At 43.9% G+C, this 22826-nt stretch overlaps 2 protein-coding genes across 2 annotated transcripts; both read right to left on the bottom strand.

Annotated features, from left to right (window-relative positions):
* Window positions 1-94: 94 nt before the first annotated feature.
* LOC140897248 (olfactory receptor 6N1) lies at window positions 95-3641 on the bottom strand. The gene is made up of 3 exons (XM_073309632.1): window positions 2721-3641; window positions 1087-1155; window positions 95-175 (listed from the first exon to the last, which is right to left on the bottom strand). Exons 1-3 carry the CDS (start codon window positions 3639-3641, stop codon window positions 95-97), a joined length of 1071 nt encoding a protein of 356 aa, XP_073165733.1.
* An 18162-nt stretch (window positions 3642-21803) lies between these two features.
* On the bottom strand, window positions 21804-22772 carry LOC140897249 (olfactory receptor 6B1). The gene has a single exon (XM_073309634.1). It carries the CDS (start codon window positions 22770-22772, stop codon window positions 21804-21806), a length of 969 nt encoding a protein of 322 aa, XP_073165735.1.
* Between the last annotated feature and the right edge of the window lie 54 nt (window positions 22773-22826).

The following is a 22826-nucleotide window of genomic DNA, read 5'->3' on the forward strand; positions in this document are numbered from 1 at the left end:
AGTGCCCCAACCACTAAGGAGGGTGAATTAAATTTCTATAGGAGTTGGGCACCTAAATCCCTTGCGCCCTTTGAAAATCCCAGTCTCTGATGCACTATTGGGAAGAAATGTTAATGCTGCCTTGGAGACGGTGCCAAAATCCTTTAGCAGGTTTGGAAAGTGCCACCGAGAATGTCTAGGAGAGGAGAGCACGGGGTGTATGTCAGAACCGAAGAGAAAATGGCAGCTGCCACTCACAGAATGATGGCTCCTTGACATGTAAAGGTGCAGCACATGGAGAACAAAAGAATAATGGTGATGCTGGTGGAGTAAGACAGATACGGGCTAACTCAAACAAAGTCCACACTTTGGGACACTTTGGGAGGGAGAGATAGCTCAGTGGTTTGAGCATTGGCCTGCTAAACCCAGGGTTGTGAGTTCAATCCTTGAGGGGGCCATTTGGGATTTGGGGCAAAAATTGGGGATTGGTCCTGCTTTGAGCAGGGATTTGGACTAGATGACCTCCTGAGGTCCCTTCCAACCCTGGTATTCTAATGATTCTAAATCCCATGCTTCACACCACTTCTGCTTCCATTCCCTGCATGTGGTGCCCCCATCGCCCCTTAGAAGACCCCAGTAGGGACCCTCCATAGATCACTGGATCCCAGATAGCTGCGTCAATGAAACCCCTCTGAACCCAGGCCCCATGGAGCTTCTGTTAACCCAACTTTGGTTACACAGCAATGTACACCACAAACTTAGTGGACTTTTAAAGGACTAAGGGCCTCACCCACAGATCCCCAAGTGATGTGGTGGATTCTCCATTCCTTAATGTCTTGTTGAGTGACGTGCTAAATGATATGCTGTAGGTGAAACCCAAATGATAGGACTGGCTACAGGAATCAGTGGGTGGAGCTCTCTGGATAGTGTTCTGCAGGTCAGGCTAGATGGTCTGACAGTCCCTCCTGGCCTTGAAATTTATGAATCTTCGAGTCCTACTAGCCTTGATTCATGTGAGCATGCTCACTGGCTTCGGTGGGATAAGTAACAGCTGCATCTAAGATATTCAAAGGAGCCTAAGGGGTTTAGATGCCAAGTACCACTGACTTTCAGAGGAAGATGGGTGCCCAACTCCTTTAAGCTTTTTTGGCAATCCCAGGCTACCTGCACAAGGAGGTGTTTTCAGGATGTAAGAAAGGACTTTAGGAGGGCTTTCTAAATGTCTCCTCTGGCACAGTGCTGATGCCCTCAGGGTTATCAATGCTCAGCCCATGGCAGGATCCGGCCCTGAGGTCACTAATGAGGCAGATGATGTGCTGTGGTCACTTCTTTTCATGATGAACTGTCCTGTCTCATTTTACCTTGTCCTTCCTCTGTCTGTCTGTTGTACCACCTATTGTCTCTTGTCTTACTTAGACAGTGAGCATTTCAAGGCACAGACTGTCTTTTCATCATTTGTCTCTACATGGCCTAACACTAGAGCTGGGTGGAAAACTAATGCTTTCCATCAGACAATGCCATGTTGATTAAACCGTTTTTAAAACATCATATCCATTTCATGTAAGAAAACTAATAAAAACATTTCAAGAATGTCAGAATGGGATAGTCTGAAATTTTCAGAACAAAAACTATTAATTGTTCATTTCAAAATTTCCTCCTTTGTATTTATCATTTTTTTATTAACTTTTCCCAATACAAGAAATATTCCAAAATACCAGATTCATCATAACACATAATGTAAATCAAGAGGGTTAGGATAAAGGGAGGGGAAGCAACATATTTATCTTCAGGGTCTAGGTTAATCACAGACCTTTAAAAAGTCAGCCCAAACTGCTTTGAATTTTCCGGCCATTCCCTTTCTGCAGAACACCACTCGTTCGCTACCTCTCCCAACTCACTGAGCCAGGCAGTGCTCAAGTGGGGAGAAACTTTTCCAGTTTTGCAGGATTAACTTTTTAGCGACTAAAGCTTCATTGTGGAACCACACTGCCTTGTTGCCAGGTAATCTCCAGGTATCAGGAACAGGTGAAGGAATAAAACTTAAGGGGGAAGGCTTAGCATCCAGTATTAAATTGGTCCCTTGACCAACCTCAGACCAGAAATTTTTGACATAGGGGTATTCTCAAACCATGTGAGTTAATGTAGCATGAAAGGAGTTATATTTACAACAGTGGTCAGCACTTATGAGGCCTCTGATGAAGGCTTGAAAGGTTCCCCGAAGTGGGGTAGCTGATGAAGTGGAGGATGGGAGACATCTTTTTATTTTTAAAGTTCTAACTCCTGCTGGAGAGAGTTAACAAATGATGTGTCAAACAGCAGAGAGGTATTTAACTTCCACATTTTAGTTGGGGGCGCATACAAGACATACTTATAGAACATGGTCAGATATAATAATAATTAATATTAATTAATGAATAATGACACAATCAGTGACAGAATTGATCAAGTCTTGAGATACTAAGAAATAGTCCAATCTTGACTAAATTATCTAAACTATCATTATCTTCCCAGATACAGAGGTGTGCAGAATTCCAGGTGCCTTGTAAAATGTGGAGAGTCAGAACACAGAAGCAGAGGAAATATGTAGCTGTTAGTATTATCCCCTCATTACTCACAGATCATGTGATTAACATGATCTAGGGGCAACCTCAATGCTACCTCACTTGCTGGCTAAACCACACAGGTTGACTCCCCTACCGGTCAATCCATCTGAATTTTTGTGAGTGCCGCATAGTTTGGATGACTTTCCTCATGGCTTCCTTGACCTCTCTGTTTCTCAGGCTGTAGATGAGGGGGTTGGCCAGGGGAGTCAGGACAGTGTAGAAGACAGAAAGCACTTTGTTGAGGTCTCTCAGTACAGCAAAGTCTGGGAGCATATAGACAATGATCAGGGTCCCAAAGAAAATTGTCACCACCATGAGGTGAGAGGAGCATGTGGAAAATGCTTTTTTCCTCCCGGTGGTGGAAGGGATTCTCAGGATGGTGGTGATGATTGAAATATAGGATGTTACTGTTAATATAAATGTGGAAAGCACCTCTATGGAGCAGAGTATGAAACTCACCAGTATGACCAAGTTAGTATCATTACAAGAAAGCTTAGTCATTGGGGTGAAATCACAAAAGAAATGGTCAATTTCATTAGGGCCACAGAATATTAATTGTGAAACTAAACATACAAGTAGGGTACTAGCCACAAATGGCCATAGCCATGACCCAGCTGCTAGCTGGAGGCAGAACCTCCCTTTCATACGGGCTGCATAATGCAGAGGTTTACATATTGCTAAATACCGATCATAGGACATCGCAGCTAGGAGGTAACATTCTGCACCTACTAGAGAACCAAAAAAATGTAATTGTATGAAGCAGCCATTGACTGAGATGGTTCTGTTCCCCCTCAGGAGTCTGGCCAGCAGCCTGGGCAGGATGGTGGAGATGTAGCAGGTCTCTAAGCAGGACAAGTTCCCCAGGAAGAAGTACATGGGGGTGTGAAGGTGCTGATCAGAGGCAACTAGCACAATGATGAGGATGTTCCCAGCCACGGTCACCACATAGATCACTGGAAGCAGCAGGAGGAGAAGAACCTGCAGTTCTGGGACATTCCCAAATCCTAGGAGGATGAACTCAGTGATGGACGTTTGATTTTCCCCTTCTCCTTTCCCCATGGGACATATCTAGTAGGAGGAAGGAAACAAGAAACACTGGAGTTTTTTTCTCTCTCTCCTGTTAAACTCGATAAAGCAGCATCCATATGATTACAGAAAAGTACCAATGGGACTCCGAGAAGGTCATTTACTGTCTTCTAAGGCTGAAACCTTTGAGACTTAGTAAGGAACATGGGCATTGCCACACCAGAACAATCCATCTAATCTGGTTTCTTTAATAATATGCCTTTATTAGTAGGCAGTCTCGGATTCTACAGAGGAGCTGTAAGATCCCATAATGGATATTGATGCAACAGCATCTACATGGGGAATTGTTTGGCCAGGCAATTTATTGTTGGCCTCCTGCCCAGTACTATGAAAGCTTGTATCTCTTGTACATTTTTAACTGAGCTGGTGCAATTATGTGTATGCATTTATTCTTAGGTCCTCATATGGCCCCCATAACCAAAGTATCTGATCACCTCATGTTCTATAATGTACTTACCCTCACAGCACCTCCTGGGAAGTAGGAACATGCCATTATGCCTGTTTTACACAAAGGGCCAGATGTTCAAAGGCATGTAGGCACTAAAGATGCAGGTAGTTGCTTACTGGAGTTTCAAAAGCCTACGAGCAGTTTAGGTTCATAGATTCATAGATATTTAGGTCAGAAGGGACCATTATGATCATCTAGTCTGACCTCCTGCGCAATGCAGGCCACAGAATTTCACCCACCACTCCTAAAAAAGGCCTCACACCTATATCTGTGCTATTGAAGTCCTCAAATTGTAGTTTGAAGACCTCAAGGAGCAGAGAATCCTCCAGCAAGTGACCCGTGCCCCATGCTACAGAGGAAGGCGAAAAACCTCCAGGGCCTTCCAATCTGCCCTGGAGGAAAATTCCTTCCCGACCCCAAATATGGCGATCAGCTAAACCCTGAGCATATGGGCAAGATTCATCAGCCAGATACTACAGAAAATTCTTTCCCGGGTAACTTGGATCTTACCCCATCTAAAAACCCATCACAGTCTATTGGGCCTATTTACCATGAATATTTAATTACCAAAACCATGTTATCCCATCATACCATCTCCTCCATAAACTTATCGAGTTTAATCTTAAAGCAAGATAGATCTTTTGCCCCCACTACTTCCCTCGGAAGGCTATTCCAAAACTTCACTCCTCTGATGGTTAGAAACCTTCGTCTAATTTCTAATCTAAATTTCCTAGTGGCCAGTTTATATCCATTTGTTCTTGTGTCCACATTGGTATTGAGTTTAAATAATTCCTCTCCCTCTCTGGTATTTATCCCTCTGATATATTTATAGAGAGCAATCATATCTCCCCTCAACCTTCTTTTAGTTAGGCTAAACAAGCCAAGCTCCCTGAGTCTCCTTTCATAAGACAAGTTTTCCATTCCTCGGATCATCCTAGTAGCCCTTCTCTGTACCTGTTCCAGTTTGAATTCATCCTTCTTAAACATGGGAGACCAGAACTGCACACAGTATTCCAGGTGAGGTCTCACCAGTGCCTTATATAACGGTACTAAAACCTCCTTATCCCTACTGGAAATACCTCTCCTGATGCATCCCAAGACGACATTAGCTTTTTTCACAGCCATATCACATTGGCAGCTCATAGTCAACCTATGATCAACCAATACTCCAAGGTCCTTTTCCTCCTCCGTTACTTCTAGTTGATGCGTCCCTAGCTTATAACTAAAATTCTTGTTATTAATCCCTAAATGCATGACCTTACACTTCTCACTATTAAATTTCATCCTATTCCTATTACTCCAGTTTACAAGGTCATCCAGATCCTCCTGTAGGGTATCCCTGTCCTTCTCTAAATTAGCAATACCTCCCAGCTTTGTATCATCTGCAAACTTTATTAGCACACTCCCACTTTTTGTGCCCAGGTCAGTAATAAAAAGATTAAATAAGATTGGTCCCAAAACTGATCCTTGAGGAACTCCACTGGTAACCTCCCTCCAACTTGACAGTTCACCTTTCAGTAGGACCCGTTGTAGTCTCCCCTTTAACCAATTCCCTATCCACCTTTCAATTTTCCTATTGATGCCCATCTTATCCAATTTAACTAATAATTCCCCATGTGGCACAGTATCAAACGCCTTACTAAAATCTAAGTAAATTAGATCCACTGCGTTTCCTTTATCTAAAAAATCTGTTACTCTCTCAAAGAAGGAGATCAGGTTGGTTTGGCACGATCTACCTTTTGTAAAACCATGTTGTATTTTGTCCCATTTACCATTGACTTCAATGTCCTTAACTACCTTCTCCTTCAAAATTTTTTCCAAGACCTTGCATACTACAGATGTCAAACTAACAGGCCTATAATTACTTGGATCACTTTTTTTCCCTTTCTTAAAAATGGGAACTATGTTAGCAATTCTTCAATCATACGGTACAACCCCTGAGTTTACAGATTCATTAAAAATTCTTGCTAATGGGCTTGCAATTTCTTGTGCCAATTCTTTTAATATTCTTGGATGAAGATTATCTGGGCCCCCCGATTTAGTCCCATTAAGCTGTTTGAGTTTCGCTTCTACCTCAGATATGGTGATGTCTACCTCCATATCCTCATTCCCATTTATCATGCTACCATTATCCCTAAGATCCTCTTTAGTCTTATTAAAGACTGAGGCAAAGTATTTGTTTAGATATTGGGCCATGCCTAGATTATCCTTGACCTCCACTCCATCCTCAGTTTTTAGCGGTCCCACTTCTTCTTTCTTTGTTTTCTTCCTATTTATATGACTATAGAACCTTTTACTATTGGTTTTAATTCCCTTTGCAAGGTCCAACTCTACTTGACTTTTAGCCTGTCTCACTTTATCCCTACATATTCTGACCTCAATAAGGTAGCTTTCCTTACTGATCCCTCCCTTCTTCCACTCCCTATATGATTTCTGCTTTTTCTTAATTACCTCTCTAAGATGCTTGCTCATCCAGCTTGGTCTACAACTCCTGCCTATGAATTTTTTCCCCTTTCTTGGGATGCAGGCTTCCGATAGCTTCTGCAGCTTTAATTTAAAATAATCCCAGGCCTCCTCTACCTTTAAACCCATAAATTCTTCAGTCCAATCCACTTCCCTAACTAATTTCCTTAATTTTTGAAAGTCAGCCCTTTTGAAATCAAAAACCCTAGTTGCAGATTTATTTTTGTTAATCCTTCCATTCAATTTGAACTGAATTAGCTCATGATCACTTGAGCCAAGATTATCCCCTACAACCATTTCCTCTATGAGATCCTCATTACTCACCAAGACCAAATCTAAAATGGCATCCCCTCTAGTCGGTTCAGCAACTACTTGTTGAAGGAATCCATCAGCTATCGCATCTAGGAAAATCTGAGCCCTATTATTATTACTAGCACTCGTCCTCCAGTCTATATCTGGGAAGTTAAAGTCTCCCATGATCACACAGTTTCCATTAGTATTTACTTTATTAAAAACATTAAAAAGGGCTCTATCCATATCCAAATTAGATCCCGGCGGTCTATAGCACACCCCAAGCACTATCCCAGCGGAGGCTCTAATAGTTTTCTTCCCCAATTTAATTATTGCCCAGACAGACTCAGTCATATCCATTTCATCGCTTCTTATTTCTTTACATTCTATCTCATCATTGATATACAGTGCTACTCCACCACCTTTACCTTTATTTCGGTCTTTCCTAAACAGCACATACCCTTCAATACCTGTAGCCCAGTCATGACTACTATTCCACCAGGTCTCTGTTATACCTATAATATCTGGTTTCACTTCCTGCACCAGTAACTCTAGTTCCTCCATTTTGTTACCTAGGCTCCTTGCATTAGTGTACAAACATCTTAATTTTTGCTGTTTAGCCTCACTCACATTCTGTACCCTGTTAGGCACGGTTATTTTACTACCAGTATAACCTATTAGACTTGTATCTACACTGCCCTTCCTCCTACCTACAGCTGTATCCACTCTTACTTCATTTTCTTTCCACTCTATGCTAAATTCTGGCGTGGAGATTACCTGGACATCTCCCAACCATCTCCCCCAAATTCCTAGTTTAAAGCTCTCTTAATCAGTTGTGCCAGCCTCCATCCTAGAAGTCTATTTCCTTCCCTACTCAGATGAAGTCCATCCCGAGAGAACTGTCCTCTATCCATGAATGCCTCCCAATGGCCATACATCCCAAAGCCCTCCTTATAGCACCACTGCCTAAGCCATCTATTGATAGTCATAATCTTGTCACACCTTTGTTGCCCTTCTCTAGGAACAGGCAGAATCCCACTAAAGATCACCTGAGCCTCAATTTCCTTAAGCGTCCTCCCCAGCCTAACATAGTCTCCCTTAATACTTTCCAGCGAGAATCTAGCCGTATCATTTGTTCCCACATGAAGGATAATTAGGGGATTCTTTCCCGCTCCCTTTAGAATCCTTTTTAACCTCAGGTCTACATCCCGTATCTTAGCACCTGGAAGACAGCACACCCTCCTATTTTCTGGATCAGCTCTGGTTACAGGCCTATCTATTCTTCTCAGTAAAGAGTCCCCAATCACATAGACCTGCCTTTTCCTAGTGACGGTGCTATTCTCCAGTCTATCCCCTGTTCCCTCTGGCTGCAAGTTTTTTCCATTCCCATTCTCCCTTGTAATCCTTTTTAACCCATCCTGTATCCTCCTGGGGCTCATATTTGGTGTAATCTCCATTAACTCTTCCCCTTTTCCTATAGGACTAACCGCTCTTCTCTTCTTCCTTGCCCTGTCACCTTCAGTGACTACCTGCTGAGCCCCTTCTTCATTTTCCAACTCTGCAAACCTATTCTGAAGCTCTATTTCTCCTTCACTAGCCCGTCTTTTCCTCTGCCTAGTTCTTTTAGTCACATGCTTCCACTGACCACTTTCCTCACCCAGTCTCCCCTCAGAATTCCCTAGTCCTGCTTCCATCTGCAAGTCTGAGCTTTTCCCTTCAGATACCTCATGTCTTTGCTCCATAATCTGCTCAAACCCCTTCCTAAACTCTACCAGACTTTCCACCTGCATCTCCAAACCTCTGATCTTTTCCTCCATCAGCTCTATCAGACGGCATTTCATGCAGACAAAACTCTTACCAGGTGCCCCCTCCAGGATCATGTACATACCACAGCTTCCACATCCAGTCATCTTCATTGTGTCATCTGCTACATGGGTCACTCCCACTGCCACCTCTGAATCTGTCATAGCCTTCCCACCTAAATCCTGTTAATCTGGGAAACACAAACCACACCAAAACACCACCACCCACAGCAAAACCAAACCCCACACAAGCACCACAAGACAAACTCCCCTTTCAAACTCCCACTCAAACTCCCCTGTTTACAGCTCTGTTTGCTAGCTCCTGTGCCGCTGCCTGACTGGCTGCTACCTTTATAGGACCCCTAGTCAGTGAAGCCCCACCCCCTAATCAGGGCTCAGCTTCTCTCCCAGCACAAAGCCCCTACAAGCCTCTACACATACAAATACTACCAATACAAAACCAATACAAGGTACCAGAGTTGCATTGAAGTCAATGAGATTAGGTGCCTAAACACCTTAGATTATTTTGAAAATCCCATTAGCTGTGTATCTGCTGCTTTAGGGGGCTAAATACCTTTGAAACTGTGGCTATAAGTGAGTTGCTAAGGTTACACAGGCGTTTGTAATGGAGCAGGGAAATGATCCCCGGTCCCCCAGGGTCACACAGGAATTGCTTTGGGGGAGTTCTATGGCCTAGAGCAGTGGTTTTCTTTGTGAAGCCCTAAAAATTTTGAATGGAGGTGCAGACTCCTTTGGAAATTTTGGCCATAATCTGCGGACCCCCCAGGGATCTGCAGATCACAGGTTAAAAGCCACTTTCTGTGGTAACAACAACCTTTCAGAGACCCCTTAGACATAGTCGGCTGACCCCCCTGGGGTCCATGGACCGCAGATTGAAAACCACTGGCAAAGATATTCAGCGTAACTGATCACAATGGTCCCTTCTGGCCTTGGAATCTATGAATTGAGGAAGTTATAAGTTATTGCCCTGGGCAAATAAATCTATCTGTCTATCTATCTATTTATCTATCTCCTACACACTGTACCTCATGCACAAGGGACACCCCAAGAAGACACGGACACAGATCCCTCACACTCTTAGGAACCCCGCGAGACAGCTAGAAACCCTCACACACATTCTGTCCCCAGCTGCACCCTGCAGCCCAGCTAACATGTGCACGCCTGTTGGTGTGCAATTACAGGCGGATTCTGGGCAGCAATAGAGCGTCTGTAACTCGGTCCTCCCAGCCACTGTCTCAGCTCAGCCATGTTAGGAGCCATGAGGAGACGTATCAGGGGGAGAATGAGAAATGGAACCGGGCAGGGAAGACTCACAGTGGGTGTCAGGCATACAGGGGGGCTGCTCTGTTCCCTGATCTGTAAAGCTTTCCACTTATCGTCACCCCAGTGCTCTGCTCCTGTGTAGGGTGGGAAGAGCCCGGAGCTCTCCCAGGGCTTGGCATAGGAGGCCACCTAGACCTTAAGGATTGGGCCCAGGAGCAGATGAAAAATCTCCACTCCTCCATTTGGAAACATCTGGGGAGGCATGTGTGAAAGGGCTGGGCCAGGAGGGATGAAGGTGGAGGAGATGTCAGAGGGATCATCAGGCCTGTCTGAGGGGAGGGGAAGGGAAACCGAAAATCAGGACAATTCTGCCTCCAGCTCCACCCAGCAGCCCAGCAGATGTGTCTGTGTCTGTCAGGGATGCGGGGACTGAAGGGGACGTCGGTGCTGTGTCCCTGCTGCAGTACAGCAGCCGTGACGCCGTCCCCCCAGCCACGCTCTGCGGCGTCTCAGCTCAGCGGCATTAGGAGCTGTGATGAGACGTGTCAAGAAGGGAACAGGCAGTGCCACAGAGCAGTAAGTGCATGGTTACAGGGCGGGCCTGAGTGAGCGCTCCGGCCACTCTGCTCCCCAACATGCTGACTTTTCCTTCCTAACTGAACCCCCCAGCACTTGTCCCAGGAACAAGGGGATACACTTGGACTTTTTACTGGTCCCATTTTGGGGCTTGCATAGCCGAGGGTTCAACTGCAAGGGCTATAATCCATGCATTTTCAGAGGGTAAGGTAAGGGTTATTTCATCTTGAGTAAAATGCAGGGTGGCACCTAGGCAACACAGCAGGTCCCATCCCAGCAACGGTGTTGGGCATTCAGGGAGGTATATTAGCTTATGGGGTATGGTTCTGTTTCCCAAAGCACATTTTGCTGGGGCATACACTAGGCACTTGGTATCTTTGCCTGTGGCTCTTGTCACAGTGAGGGAGTCTGCTACTGGCAACTGAAGGGGTTAATAAAAGCCCCGGCTCTCGGTCTGCCAGATCTCTCCAAGCCATTTCAGTTGTATGTATATAAACAAAAGGGGATGGCCCTAAAAGAACTCACACAGCTGCTAAAAGCATAAAAACGACCGGTGGCATATTTTTCTAAACAACTGGACCAAGTAGCCAAGGGCTGGCCAGTGTGCCTGTGGACAGTGGCAGCCACCGCCCTGACCCTGGCAAAAGCAAAAAATCTGACACTAGGGGGAACAATACAGGTTTTTACACCACACATCGTACGCGCTTTACTAGATGTTAAGGGTGGCCTCTGGCTCACACAAGCACGTATAGCAAGATACCAAGCAAAGCTCTTAAAAAACCCTGAGGTCACGCTGCAGCCTTGTTCATCTCTTAACCCTGCCACCCTCTTACCAGAAACTGAGAAACAAAAACATAACTGTTTAAAAATCATGAATGCCCAATATTCTAGCCGCCCAAACTTAAGAAATGTGCCCCTCCCAAATGAAGATTATAAGTAGTACACTAATAGTAGCAGCATAGTAATAAATAAACAAAAAAGAGCGGGTTATGCTATTGTGACCCTCAATGACACCATGGAAGCTGAAAGTTTGCCCGCTGGGACCTCTGCCCAGTTGGCTGAGCTAGTGGCCCTGACCCGTGCACTCGAACTGTACAAAGGAAAACGGGTCAATATTTTCACTGATTCCAAATATGCTTTTGGGGTGCTGCATGCTCATTCTGGCCTGTGGAAGCAGAGGGGAATGCTGACAGCCCAAGGCAAGTATGGGCCCCAAATTCTCCAGCTTCTGGAGGCAGTGCAATTCCCTTTGGAAGTGGCAGTGGTACACTGTAAGGCCCATCAGAGGGAGGATCAAAATGTAACCAGGGGTAATGCCAGGGCAGATAAAGAAGCAAAGCATGCTGCCACCCTAATATCCCCTCACACTAAAAACACCTATATGCATGCCCTTATCCCATCAGTGGGGGAGCTCCCAACCCCTCAGTATTCTAAAAAAAAAAAACTAGCTAGCTGACAAACTTGGTCTCCAGGAAAAGGAGGGATGGCTTCATTCCCTGGAAGGGAAAGTCCTCTTACCAAAGAGCCTAATTCTGCAAGTATTACAAAAATTACATCAAACCACTCATGCTGGCAGGGAGGCACTTATCCAACTAATGAAAAAGTACTTCATAACATCCAGACTCCGACCCCTGGCTGCCCAGGTACAAGCAGACTGCTTAGTTTGTCAAAAAAATAACCCCCGACCAAAACACCCAGTACCACCAGCAGCCCTGGAACCCACTCCAGGCCCCGGACGGGTGTGGCAAATAAACTTTACTAAGTTTCCCCGGACCCAAGGGTTCAAGTATCTCCTTGTCATAGTGGATAGATTCAGCGGATGGCCAGAAGCCTTTCCATGTCGCAATTGCACTGCCAGGACAGTGTTTGTTAAGGAGATTATTACTCACTTTGGACTTCCCCAGTGGATGGAATCTGACAATAAAACACACTTTTCACGTCAAAAATCATCCAAAGCATCTCAGACGCCTTACAGATTCCCTAAAAACTCCATACACCCTGGAGACCGCAAGCCAGTAGAGTAGTAAAGCAAACCAATCAGACCCTTAAGCAACATCTCTCAAAAGTATGCCAGGAGGCCTCCCTACGGTGGCCTGATGCCCTGCCCCCAGTTCTGCTCCGCATCCGTGCTCTCCCAAAGGGTAGATTAGGGCTCAGTCCCTTTAAAATTATGTTTAAAAGGGCATGGCCTATAAGTGGTACACTGGTTGTGTCAGGGGGAGAGTGGGAATTGGGGAATGGGTTTTTGTCTCAGTATATGTGTTCCCTGTCTGCTGTTCTTTTGTCTCTTCACAGGTATACTAAAAATTCCCAGCCTCTACCCTTAGATTCACCCATCCACTCCCTGCAGCCTAGTAATTTAGTGCTCGTACGTACCTGGAAAGACAAGCCCCTCCAAAAAAAGTGGAAGGGACCCTATACCGTCCTGCTGGTGTCCCACACAGCAGCAAAGGTCGAGAGACACAAAAATTAAATTCATTATACCTGGCTGAAAGCAGTGTCAACCCCTCCCCCCCACCCCCGCCCCCGGCTAAAAGGTAGACCATGCATTCAGCCCCCTCCACTAAAAGTCTTAAACTAAAATTACTATTTAAATGGCAGCCCGCCAAAAAATCAAAAAAATAAATAAAAAAGTATATTTTATTCCCCCTCTTGGCCATGTGCCTAACTGTACTGCTGTTTCAGGCATTGTACCCGTAAATACCTGGCTGGCACTGGCCCAGAGTGCAGTAAACGCAACGTTGTTTTGTTTGCCACATACATTTTCAGTGGGTGCAATCATAAAAACTTGTTTTATTGGTATATGTGCAGCCCCAACCCTGGTTCAACATTATTCCCTGTTAAAAACCATAAATAAAACATTTACTTATACTGATTTATATACCGTTAAATCTGCCCAGTATAAGTTAAATGCCTCCATGTTTTCTTATTACCTAGTCAATACAACCCTTGCCCCCTCTTGTATGAGGTTTGTAAATGCTACTCACATTAAAAAAAACCTCACCAATAAAAAACTTAAATATAATAACAGTGTAAAAATCTCCTTTGCCTACAGGAGCATAAAATTGCCAGCAGGGTGGTTCCTTACATGTGGCAGACATGCGTATTCCTATGTCCCAGCCAATAGTTCTGGGGGTCCCTGCTCTCTTGGTCGCGTGGCTCCATTGATTTTTCCATACCCTCCGCAGTTATATGCCCATCATAAAAGGGATGCTATTCCCCTTGATTCCACCTGTAGGTCAAAAGTAACCTTAAAGTAAGGTTAACCAAAGTTAAAGTAACCAAAAAGTAAGGCAGCAGCTCTGGCCTTTTCCTTAGTTGGTATTGGTATCCCTAGGCTTGTGGTGCATAATTATCACGCAGTAGAGCACCTTGCCTGCACGGTGGCAAAAGCCATTAATTTAGTCCTGGCCCAACTCTCACATAAGTTAAAAAAAGTACATCAAAGTATGCTACAAAACAAGCTAGCTGTAAACTATTTGCTTCTATGCCATAGTCACCTATGCCAAAAGTTTGAAGGCATGTGTTGCTTTAATATAACAAATGCAGGGCCATCCGTAAAAGCTAATTTACAACGCCTAAAGCAGCTGGTAAAAAGCATTCATCAGCAAACTAAAAAAACTTAGCTAAGCTCTTTATTTTCTGGTTGGGGCCTTTCCCCATGGCTAAGTGGGTTGTTTAGCCTATTATTTAAGTTTTTTTTCCCTGTATTAATCATGTTATGTTTACTGTGTTCTATGTAGTCCTGTATAAAAATGCTTATTTTACATAGTTTTAAAAATTTTAATTTTATGCATAGCCCGCTAATAAATAAATAAAAATAAAAAAACTCAAGCAATAAAAATAAATATTCTCAAAAAAAATTGTTAAAAACCCCAGGGCATGGCCACTAGTTAAGTCGAGGAAATAAAAGGCCATAAGAGTCAAAAAGGTCTCCCTGCTAAAAGCCTAAGGGCTTCTTCTTAACCCCCCCTTAACAAAATTCAGGCCTGGCTGGTTTAAATAAGCTCTTTTGCTCTTAAAACAATGTTGCCGCCGCAAATAATGCCTTATAATATAAAGTTTGCTAACGCCAAGTTAAAAATAATAAAAAATAGTTACAAGGCCAAACAAAATGTGCTAGTTATTTAAGTTACTAAAAATGCTTGTTAAAAATTACAAAAAATAAACCTTATTATAACCCATATAAAAAAAAACAAAATATTTGTACAAAGTTTTAATTGGCTAATATGTAGTACAATAGCATTAAAAATATAAAAGTGTGTATAATAACCTGCTCTGGTGTGCAGAATTTAAAATTCTATTCTCCTTGTACCTTGTTTGCAGCTTTCTGATTCTCCACCCCGTTGTAATTATTAAGTAAAACACACTGGGTAACAAACCCCTGCTGTTGTTTTGCCTCTCGGCATTGGGTGCCGGCAACAACAGAATTGTAGAATCACAGAAGATTAGGGCTGGAGGAGACCTCAGGAGGTCAATCGGAATGATCTGATTTACCTTTAATTCTCAGCATCCAGTGGCAACCTCTCCCTCAAGGGCACCCGCTGTCCTCACTGTCTCACACACTCTCCTTCACTCAGCAAAGACACCTTAATTTTGCTGCTGGCCTGGGCTGCTCTTGCTTGATGCTCTTGCTTGTGCGGATTACACAGAACCTCAGCGCTTCCTGGGGTAGATTCTTACAGAGTTTGTAAGGGAATGCAGCCTCACACAGTCTTCTGCTGCTAGACGGGTCTCCTCCCGGACTGCTGATTGTGATCACTTTTAAATGGACCTCCTGGGGGAATTAACCCCATGTCGCTTGTTAAAACAGTGTGAATGTGGAGGCCAGTGCAACCTCATGGGAAACCTCCCTCTTTGTCATGCCCTGTGTGTGTCAGGAGCCCGGGTGACTGAAAAATAAACATCCATCACTTTACTAGTTGTACTTAAACAGTGTACAATAATTTTATTCCATACATTTTCAATGTACTGATTATATGTTTGTGAATGCCAGTTTCACAGATGGGGAAACTGAGGCCTGGGAAGGGGAAGTGACTTGCCCAAGGTCAGCCAGCAGATCAGTGGCGGAGACAGCAACAGAAGACAGGTCTCCTGGTCTCAAGGCATGTGGGAAATCCACTGGCCAATGCAGAATGTTAACTTTTCTTGTTAGGTGATATGAAGGGAAACAAGAGACAAACAGAGATATTTCAGAAATGAAATGTGCAAGACACCAAGACATGAAGCTGAGAGGTGAAGTCAATGCATAAGGGGCCTGACTGTCAGTCACACAAAGGCCTCTTTATGCCATAAATAGGATTTGCTCCCACTTTAGTGTCCCTTGTCCTCAGTATAAATGAGAATGTTGCCCAAGGCACCTAACAACATGGATATGTTCAGAAGCACCCGGGCACCTAACAACCACTGAAATCAGTGAGTTTTAGGTGCCTAAATGCTTTTGAAAATCCCACTAAATGCCTAAAATACCTTTAAAAATCTGATCTGAATAACTTAGGAGCAAGTCCCATTTCCTAAAATACCTAAAACACCTTAAAAATATCCCATAGGGACTTCTTAAAATCTTAACCAAAATGAAGGGCTGCTTATGAAGAATGCTCTACAAGCAGCCCCCTTTCCTTCATTGCAAGAACGGCCCAGCTTGAATTCCTCAGCTGGTTACAGCTCTGGCAGTATTGTTCAGAAACAAAGGTGATTTCTGATGTAGCTTGGTACCAAGCTATTTAAAGCCTAATAGGTCAAGCCTGGCACCTGGAATCCCACACTGACATCTAGGCAGCCAGGGTAGAGCCCCTCAGGTGAGTGCCCTAAGCAGTGGACTGTAGAGTGGGTCTCATGCTTTCTCTAGCCCGATGCATATTGAATTATTTATTTAATACAAAATGGACCTGCCTCAATGGATAGTCTGAGAGACACCCCCACATTGGTCAGGACAGTCACCACAGAGATAACAGATCCTTGTTCAAATCTCTTGAGGATTTATTATACTATTAATTATTATTATTATTATTATTTATTAGGCTGGGATTTTCAAATGACTCCAGGGGAGTTAGGTGCCTACTGCCATTAATGTTCAATGGGCTTCAGGCACCATAATCCCCCTCTTTTGAAAATCCTATCCTTGATTATTTCTTACTAAATAATGTCAAGACGACACAAGCCCACAGTTCCCAGTTCAGATCACCCACTGAAATCTCTGATGATGCAAGGGAGTAGCAGGCCATACAAGGGAGCTCTGACACTGTCTGATGCCCAGTGGATATGTCCAGTATAAACCTGGAGCAGCACAATGGTGAGTCAGGCCGTGTTCTAAACAGCCTTTCCTGACAGTGTTAAAAGCGGGTTGTGAGGGGAAAGAGCCAAGAGCCAGGGACTAGGACAGAAATCAGAGGCAGGTTCAAGAGACAAGGAGACCGCTAGCCTGAATCACTTCTGTGCTGGAACTCAAAGCCCTTTTTAGGGAGTTAGGAATAGACTATTCAGTGGATAGAAAGAAAAGTGGCATAAAGAACTAAGTGAGACTGACTTTATTGTCTGTCCCTCTGCTGAGCAGTAGCAGATGTTGGGTAGTTGCATTTCATTTCCTGTTGGAGGAAAACTCAGTGATGTGGAGTTTCCTGGGTGCATTCTTACTGAAGTTTATTTATGCCAGTCCTGGAACAGAGGTGGTCATAAATAGCATGAAGGCAAACCCATCTTTCAGAAATAGCAGTCCAGATACAAATGTCTGGTTTCCGGAGAACAACTCTCCCCCAAGCATTGACTCTAGTTAGAGAGATTCAGGCAGAAAGCAAACTCTTTTGTTGTTTGCAACAACTCTCCACAACAGAAACTCCATCACTAAACCAAGGACAATACACCATTTCTTCAAAGACTGTCCATTGTCCACACACTAAGGAGAGGAACGTCTAGATGATGTGCAACAGCATCACCGATTGAGTTGTGCTAGAGCGTTGATTTTATTGTCATGGCTTGAGGAAAGATTTTATTTACTTATTATTTAAATTGAAAATTGCTATGAGACTATCATGCTGCAATTAATCAGTAATTGAATTGTGTATTTGAAATGCCATCATCCCTGGGCTAGCTCTTACCTATTGCACCATCCATCTGATTTGTCTACATGGTTTCAGGTGTATTGCTCAACTTTGCGTTACTCATTTACTGGGGTCCCTCCTCCGCAGCCCTGAATGCTCAGACTCTTAAACCCATAGCCCCAAATGCAGTGGTCAGAACTTAATGAGAGACATAATTGGCCCAGGCCCTGTATATCCATCCAGAAGAGGGGAGAAGAGGGAAAGTCTGTAGTTTCTAAATCCCCATAACAAATGCCATTCTGTTATTCCTAGAGGCCAAAATGAGTTAGGTGTCCTACTCCTCACTGAAAGTCAATGGGACTTGTGCACCTAAGTCACTTAGGCCAGATTTTTTAAAGGTATTTAGTTGCCTAAAGTGGCAGATAGGTGAATAGGCACTTAAAATGCACTCGGTGGCTAATTCCCATTGAACTAAAAAGAAATTAGGTGCCTAGGTGCTTTTGAAATCCCATTTGGCCCCATCTGCATCCTTAAGTGTCTAAATACCTTTAAAAATCTGGCCCTTTGTCATTATTAAAAATTCCATTCTAGACACCTTCCTTATTTTCCTATCTCTATTCACTCAATTAAATCACTGAGGTGCTTTAGAAAACCCTACCGTAAAATTCAGTGGCAGTTCAATGCCAAGCTCACTTAGGTCCTCTGAAAATCCCAGCTGAGGTCACAAGACTCTGCTGTGGCCAAGGGGTGACCTTAACTGCTCCTTAAACTGTTTTATTTTCTTGAACTGGCCTAAACTGTGCTGAACTCCACAGTTTCCTGACAGCTTTTTCTCCAGGTTTCCTTTGCCTTCATGAAGGGATTGAGGGGTGGAGACAAGAAGGTGGAGAACTCTTTGTTCAGGTCTCTTAGTGCAACAGCGTTTGGTAGCAAACCAGCTATTAGGTCCCATAGAAAATTGTAACCCCAATGAGGTGAGAGGAGCAGGTGGGAAATGCCTTTTGCCTGTGGTCATGGAAGAGATTCACAGGATGGTGGTGATGACACAAGCATAGGATGCCGGGGTCAATAGAAATGGAGCAGGGTGTCTATGGAAGAGAATCTGAAGGTCACCAGACATCCAGGTGTTGCCATGGCAGGAGAGATTGATCAATGGGGTGAAGTCACAGAAGAAATGGTCAATTTCATTGGTGTCCACAGAACATTATTCGTTACAGCAGAGACGTTACTATGGTAATAGTCAGAAAGGCACTTATGCTACAGCCATTCACCAGGGCTGCATAATAGGGTGGTTTACATATTGATAAATACCAATCATAAGACATTGCTGCTAGCAGATAACATTCAACCACGAAAACAAAACTATCATTATTTGGTACCTTACCTGCCCCTAGGATGTTGAACCTAATTATATATAATTAAATCCTCACAGAAACACCCCTAGAACCCTGACCAGAGATATTTTATCTGCTACCCAAGATCCATAAACCTGGAAATCCTGGAAGCCCCATCATCTCAGGCATTGGCACTCTGACAGCAGGATTGTCTGGCTATGGAGACTCCCTCCTCAGGCCCTATGCTACCAGCACTCCCAGCTATCTTCAAGACACCACTGACTTCCTGAGGAAACTACAATCCATCGGTGATCTTCCTGAAAACACCAGCCTAGCCACTATGGATGTAGAAGCCCTCTGCACCAACATTCCACACAAAGATGGACTACAAGCCATCAGGAACACTATCCCCGATAATGTCACGGCAAACCTGGTGGCTGAACTTTGTGACTTTGTCCTCACCCATAACTATTTCACATCTGGGGACAATGTATACCTTCAGATCAGCGGCACTGCTATGGGTACCCACATGGCCCCACAGTATGCCAACATTTTTATGGCTGACTTAGAACAACGCTTCCTCAGCTCTTGTCCCCTAATGCCCCTCCTTGCGCTACATTGATGACATCCTCATCATCTGGACCCATGGAAAAGAAGTCCTTGAGGAACTCCACCATGATTTCAACAATTTCCATCCCACCATCAACCTCTGCCTGGACCAGTCCACAAAAGAGATCCACTTCCTGGACACTACGGTGCTAATAAGCAATGGTCACATAAACACCACCCTATACCGGAAACCTACTGACCGCTATTCCTACCTACATGCCTCCAGCTTTCATCCAGACCACACCATTGTCTACAGCCAAGCTCTACGATACAACTGCATTTGCTCCAGCCCTTCAGACAGAGACAAACACCTACAAGATCTCTATCAAGCGTTCTTACAACTACAATGTCCACCTGCTGAAGTGAAGAAACAGATTGACAGAGCCAGAAGAGTACCCAGAAGTTACCTACTACAGGACAGGCCCAACAAAGAAAATAACAGAACGCCACTAGCCATCACCTTCAGCCCCCAACTAAAACCTCTCCAATGCATCATCAGGGATCTACAACCTAACCTGAAGGATGACCCATCACTCTCACAGATCTTGGGAGACCGGCCTTGCTTACAGACAGCCCCCCAACCTGAAGCAAATACTCACCAGCAACTACACACCACACAACAAAACCACTAACCCAGGAATCTATCCTTGCAACAAAGCCCATTGCCAACATACCTATTCAGGGGACACCATCATAGGGCCTAATCACATCAGCCACACTATCAGAGGCTCATTCATCTGCACGTCTACCAATGTGATGTATGCCATCATGTGCCAGCAATGCCCCTCTGCCATGTACATTGGCCAAACCGGACAGTCTCTACGTAAAAGAATAAATGGACACAAATCAGACGTCAAGAATTATAACATTCAAAAACTAGTCAGAGAACACTTCAATCTCGCTGGTCACTCGATTACAGACCTAAAAGTGGCAATTCTTCAACAAAAAAACTTCAGAAACAGACTCCAATGAGAGACTGCTGAATTGGAATTAATTTGCAAACTGGATACAGTTAACTTAGGCTTCAATAAAGACTGGGAGTGGATGTGTCATTACACAAAGTAAAACTATTTCCCCATGTTTATCCCCCCCCCTCACTGTTCCACACACATTCTTGTCAACTGCTGGAAATGGTCAACTCCATGGAAATGGAGTCTCTTGATTACAAAAGGTTCCCCCCGCCCTGGCTCTCCTGCTGGTAATAGCTCACCTTACCTGATCACTCTTGTTACAGTGTGTATGGCAACACCCATTGTTTCATGTTCTCTGTGTATATAAAATCTTCCCACTTTATTTTCCACTGAATGCATCCAATGAAGTGAGCTGTAGCTCACGAAAGCTTATGCTCAAATAAATTTGTTTGTCTCTAAGGTGCCACAAGTACTCCTTTTCTTTTTGGAGATACAGACTAACACGGCTGCTACTCTGAAACCTAATTATACTGTGGGCACAGCTGCTTAGTGGCTCCCTCTACTGTTAAGCCTTGATCCTGTATATTACTTTGAATGGCAGTCTAAGGCACAAGGTACTACTCAATGGGTAGAATTTGCCAAGCCTCTAAGTGATTTAGAAGCCTAAGTTCCATTTTCAAAAGTGAACAAGGTCCTTAGAAATCTACGTTTCAGTGAAAGTCAGTGGGATTTGTGCTTTTAAGGAATTTAGGCACTTTGATAATTTTACCCAATGTGCTTCAGGAGAATAGATCCTGGCGTTTTTCAAATATAGAATTGAGTAGCATTTTCTTCACATGTACTTAGAATTTTTTACTTAACAATGACTTGTTGTTGTTATAAAGAAATGTTTCAACAAAAACATTTTTATCATTTATTGACTGATTATTGATTGATGGGAAACTATTTACGGTCTTCTAAACTTACTAATCTTTGCAAGAGAACCCATAATTACAAAAATACAGTCTTCCCAGATACAAAATTAGGGAGCATTTAGGAATCCAGGACACAAAGGAGAGATCAACTAGTATAACAATCAAGACCCACCCACTGGAATCCAAAACCAGGGCTATGCAAAATGTGTTTTCCCAACTGAGAGCAGAAGAGCAGAACGGAACTGGAATCTTGAATTTTGCTGTGTGGAGTGCAGAGTATATCACAGTTATGTTTGCAGTGAGGGCAGTAGTAAATAGGAGCTCTAGTATTTAATGGGAATGCAGCCATCCCAAAACTTAGTATGTCCTCACATTCCCCACTGAAGCTCCAATGGGCATGAGCTACAGGCCACCTAGATGCTACCTCCACTGCTACTTCAGCCAGATGGATTTGTTCCCACAGCCGTCACTCCTTCTGAATTCCTGTGGGCACCATCAACTTATGAATGATCTTTCTCAGGGCCAACTTGACCTCTTTGTTCCTCAGGCTGTATATGAGGGGATTGACCAGGGGAGTCAGGACAGTGTAGAAGACAGAGAACACTTTGTTGAGGTCTCTAAGAGTGTCAGTGTCTGGTAAAATACAGACAGTGATTATAGTTCCATAGAAAATTGTCACCACCATGAGGTGAGAGGAGCAGGTAGAAAATGCCTTTTTCTTCCTGGTGGTGGAAGGGATTCTTAAAATGGTGGTGATGATAAAACTGTAGGATGCCACGGTTAATAGAAATGGGAAAGGGACACCTATGGAGGTGACTATGAAACTCAGCAGTGTGATCAGGTTGGTGTCATGACAGGAATGTTTAATCAATGGGTTGAGATCACAGAAGAAAAGGTCAATTTCACTAGGGCCACAGAATGTTAATTGTGACATCAAATATACAGTTATGGTACTAGCCACAAACGCCCATAGCCATGACCCAGCTGCTAGAACCCAGGTTCTTCCATTCATAAGGGCTGCATAATGCAGAGGTTTACATATAGCTAAATACCGGTCACAAGACATTGCTGCTAGGAGATAACACTCTGTACAGGCCAAGAAACCAAAACAATAAAACTGCATGACGCAGCCACAGACAGAAATGTATCTGTCCCCAGTCAGGAGACTGGCCAGCATCCTGGGCAGGATGGTGGAGCTGTACCAGGTCTCCATGCAGGACAAGTTCCCGAGAAAGAAGTACATGGGTGTGTGCAGGTGCTGATCAGCCACAACTAGAGCAATGATGAGGATGTTCCCAGCCATGCTCGCAATGTAGATCACGAGAAACAGCAAGAAGAGAAGAGTCTGCAGTTGAGGGAGATCCCCGAATCCCAAGAGGATGAACTTGGTGATGACTGTTTGATTGTCCACTTCTGCTTTCTGTATGAGGGTCATCGAGGTAAATATAAAAATACTATATAGGAGAGGCAGGACTTTCAAAGGCAGAAT

The sequence above is a fragment of the Lepidochelys kempii genome, chromosome 13 (assembly GCF_965140285.1).
Source record: "Lepidochelys kempii isolate rLepKem1 chromosome 13, rLepKem1.hap1, whole genome shotgun sequence".
Lineage (NCBI taxonomy): Eukaryota > Metazoa > Chordata > Testudines > Cheloniidae > Lepidochelys > Lepidochelys kempii.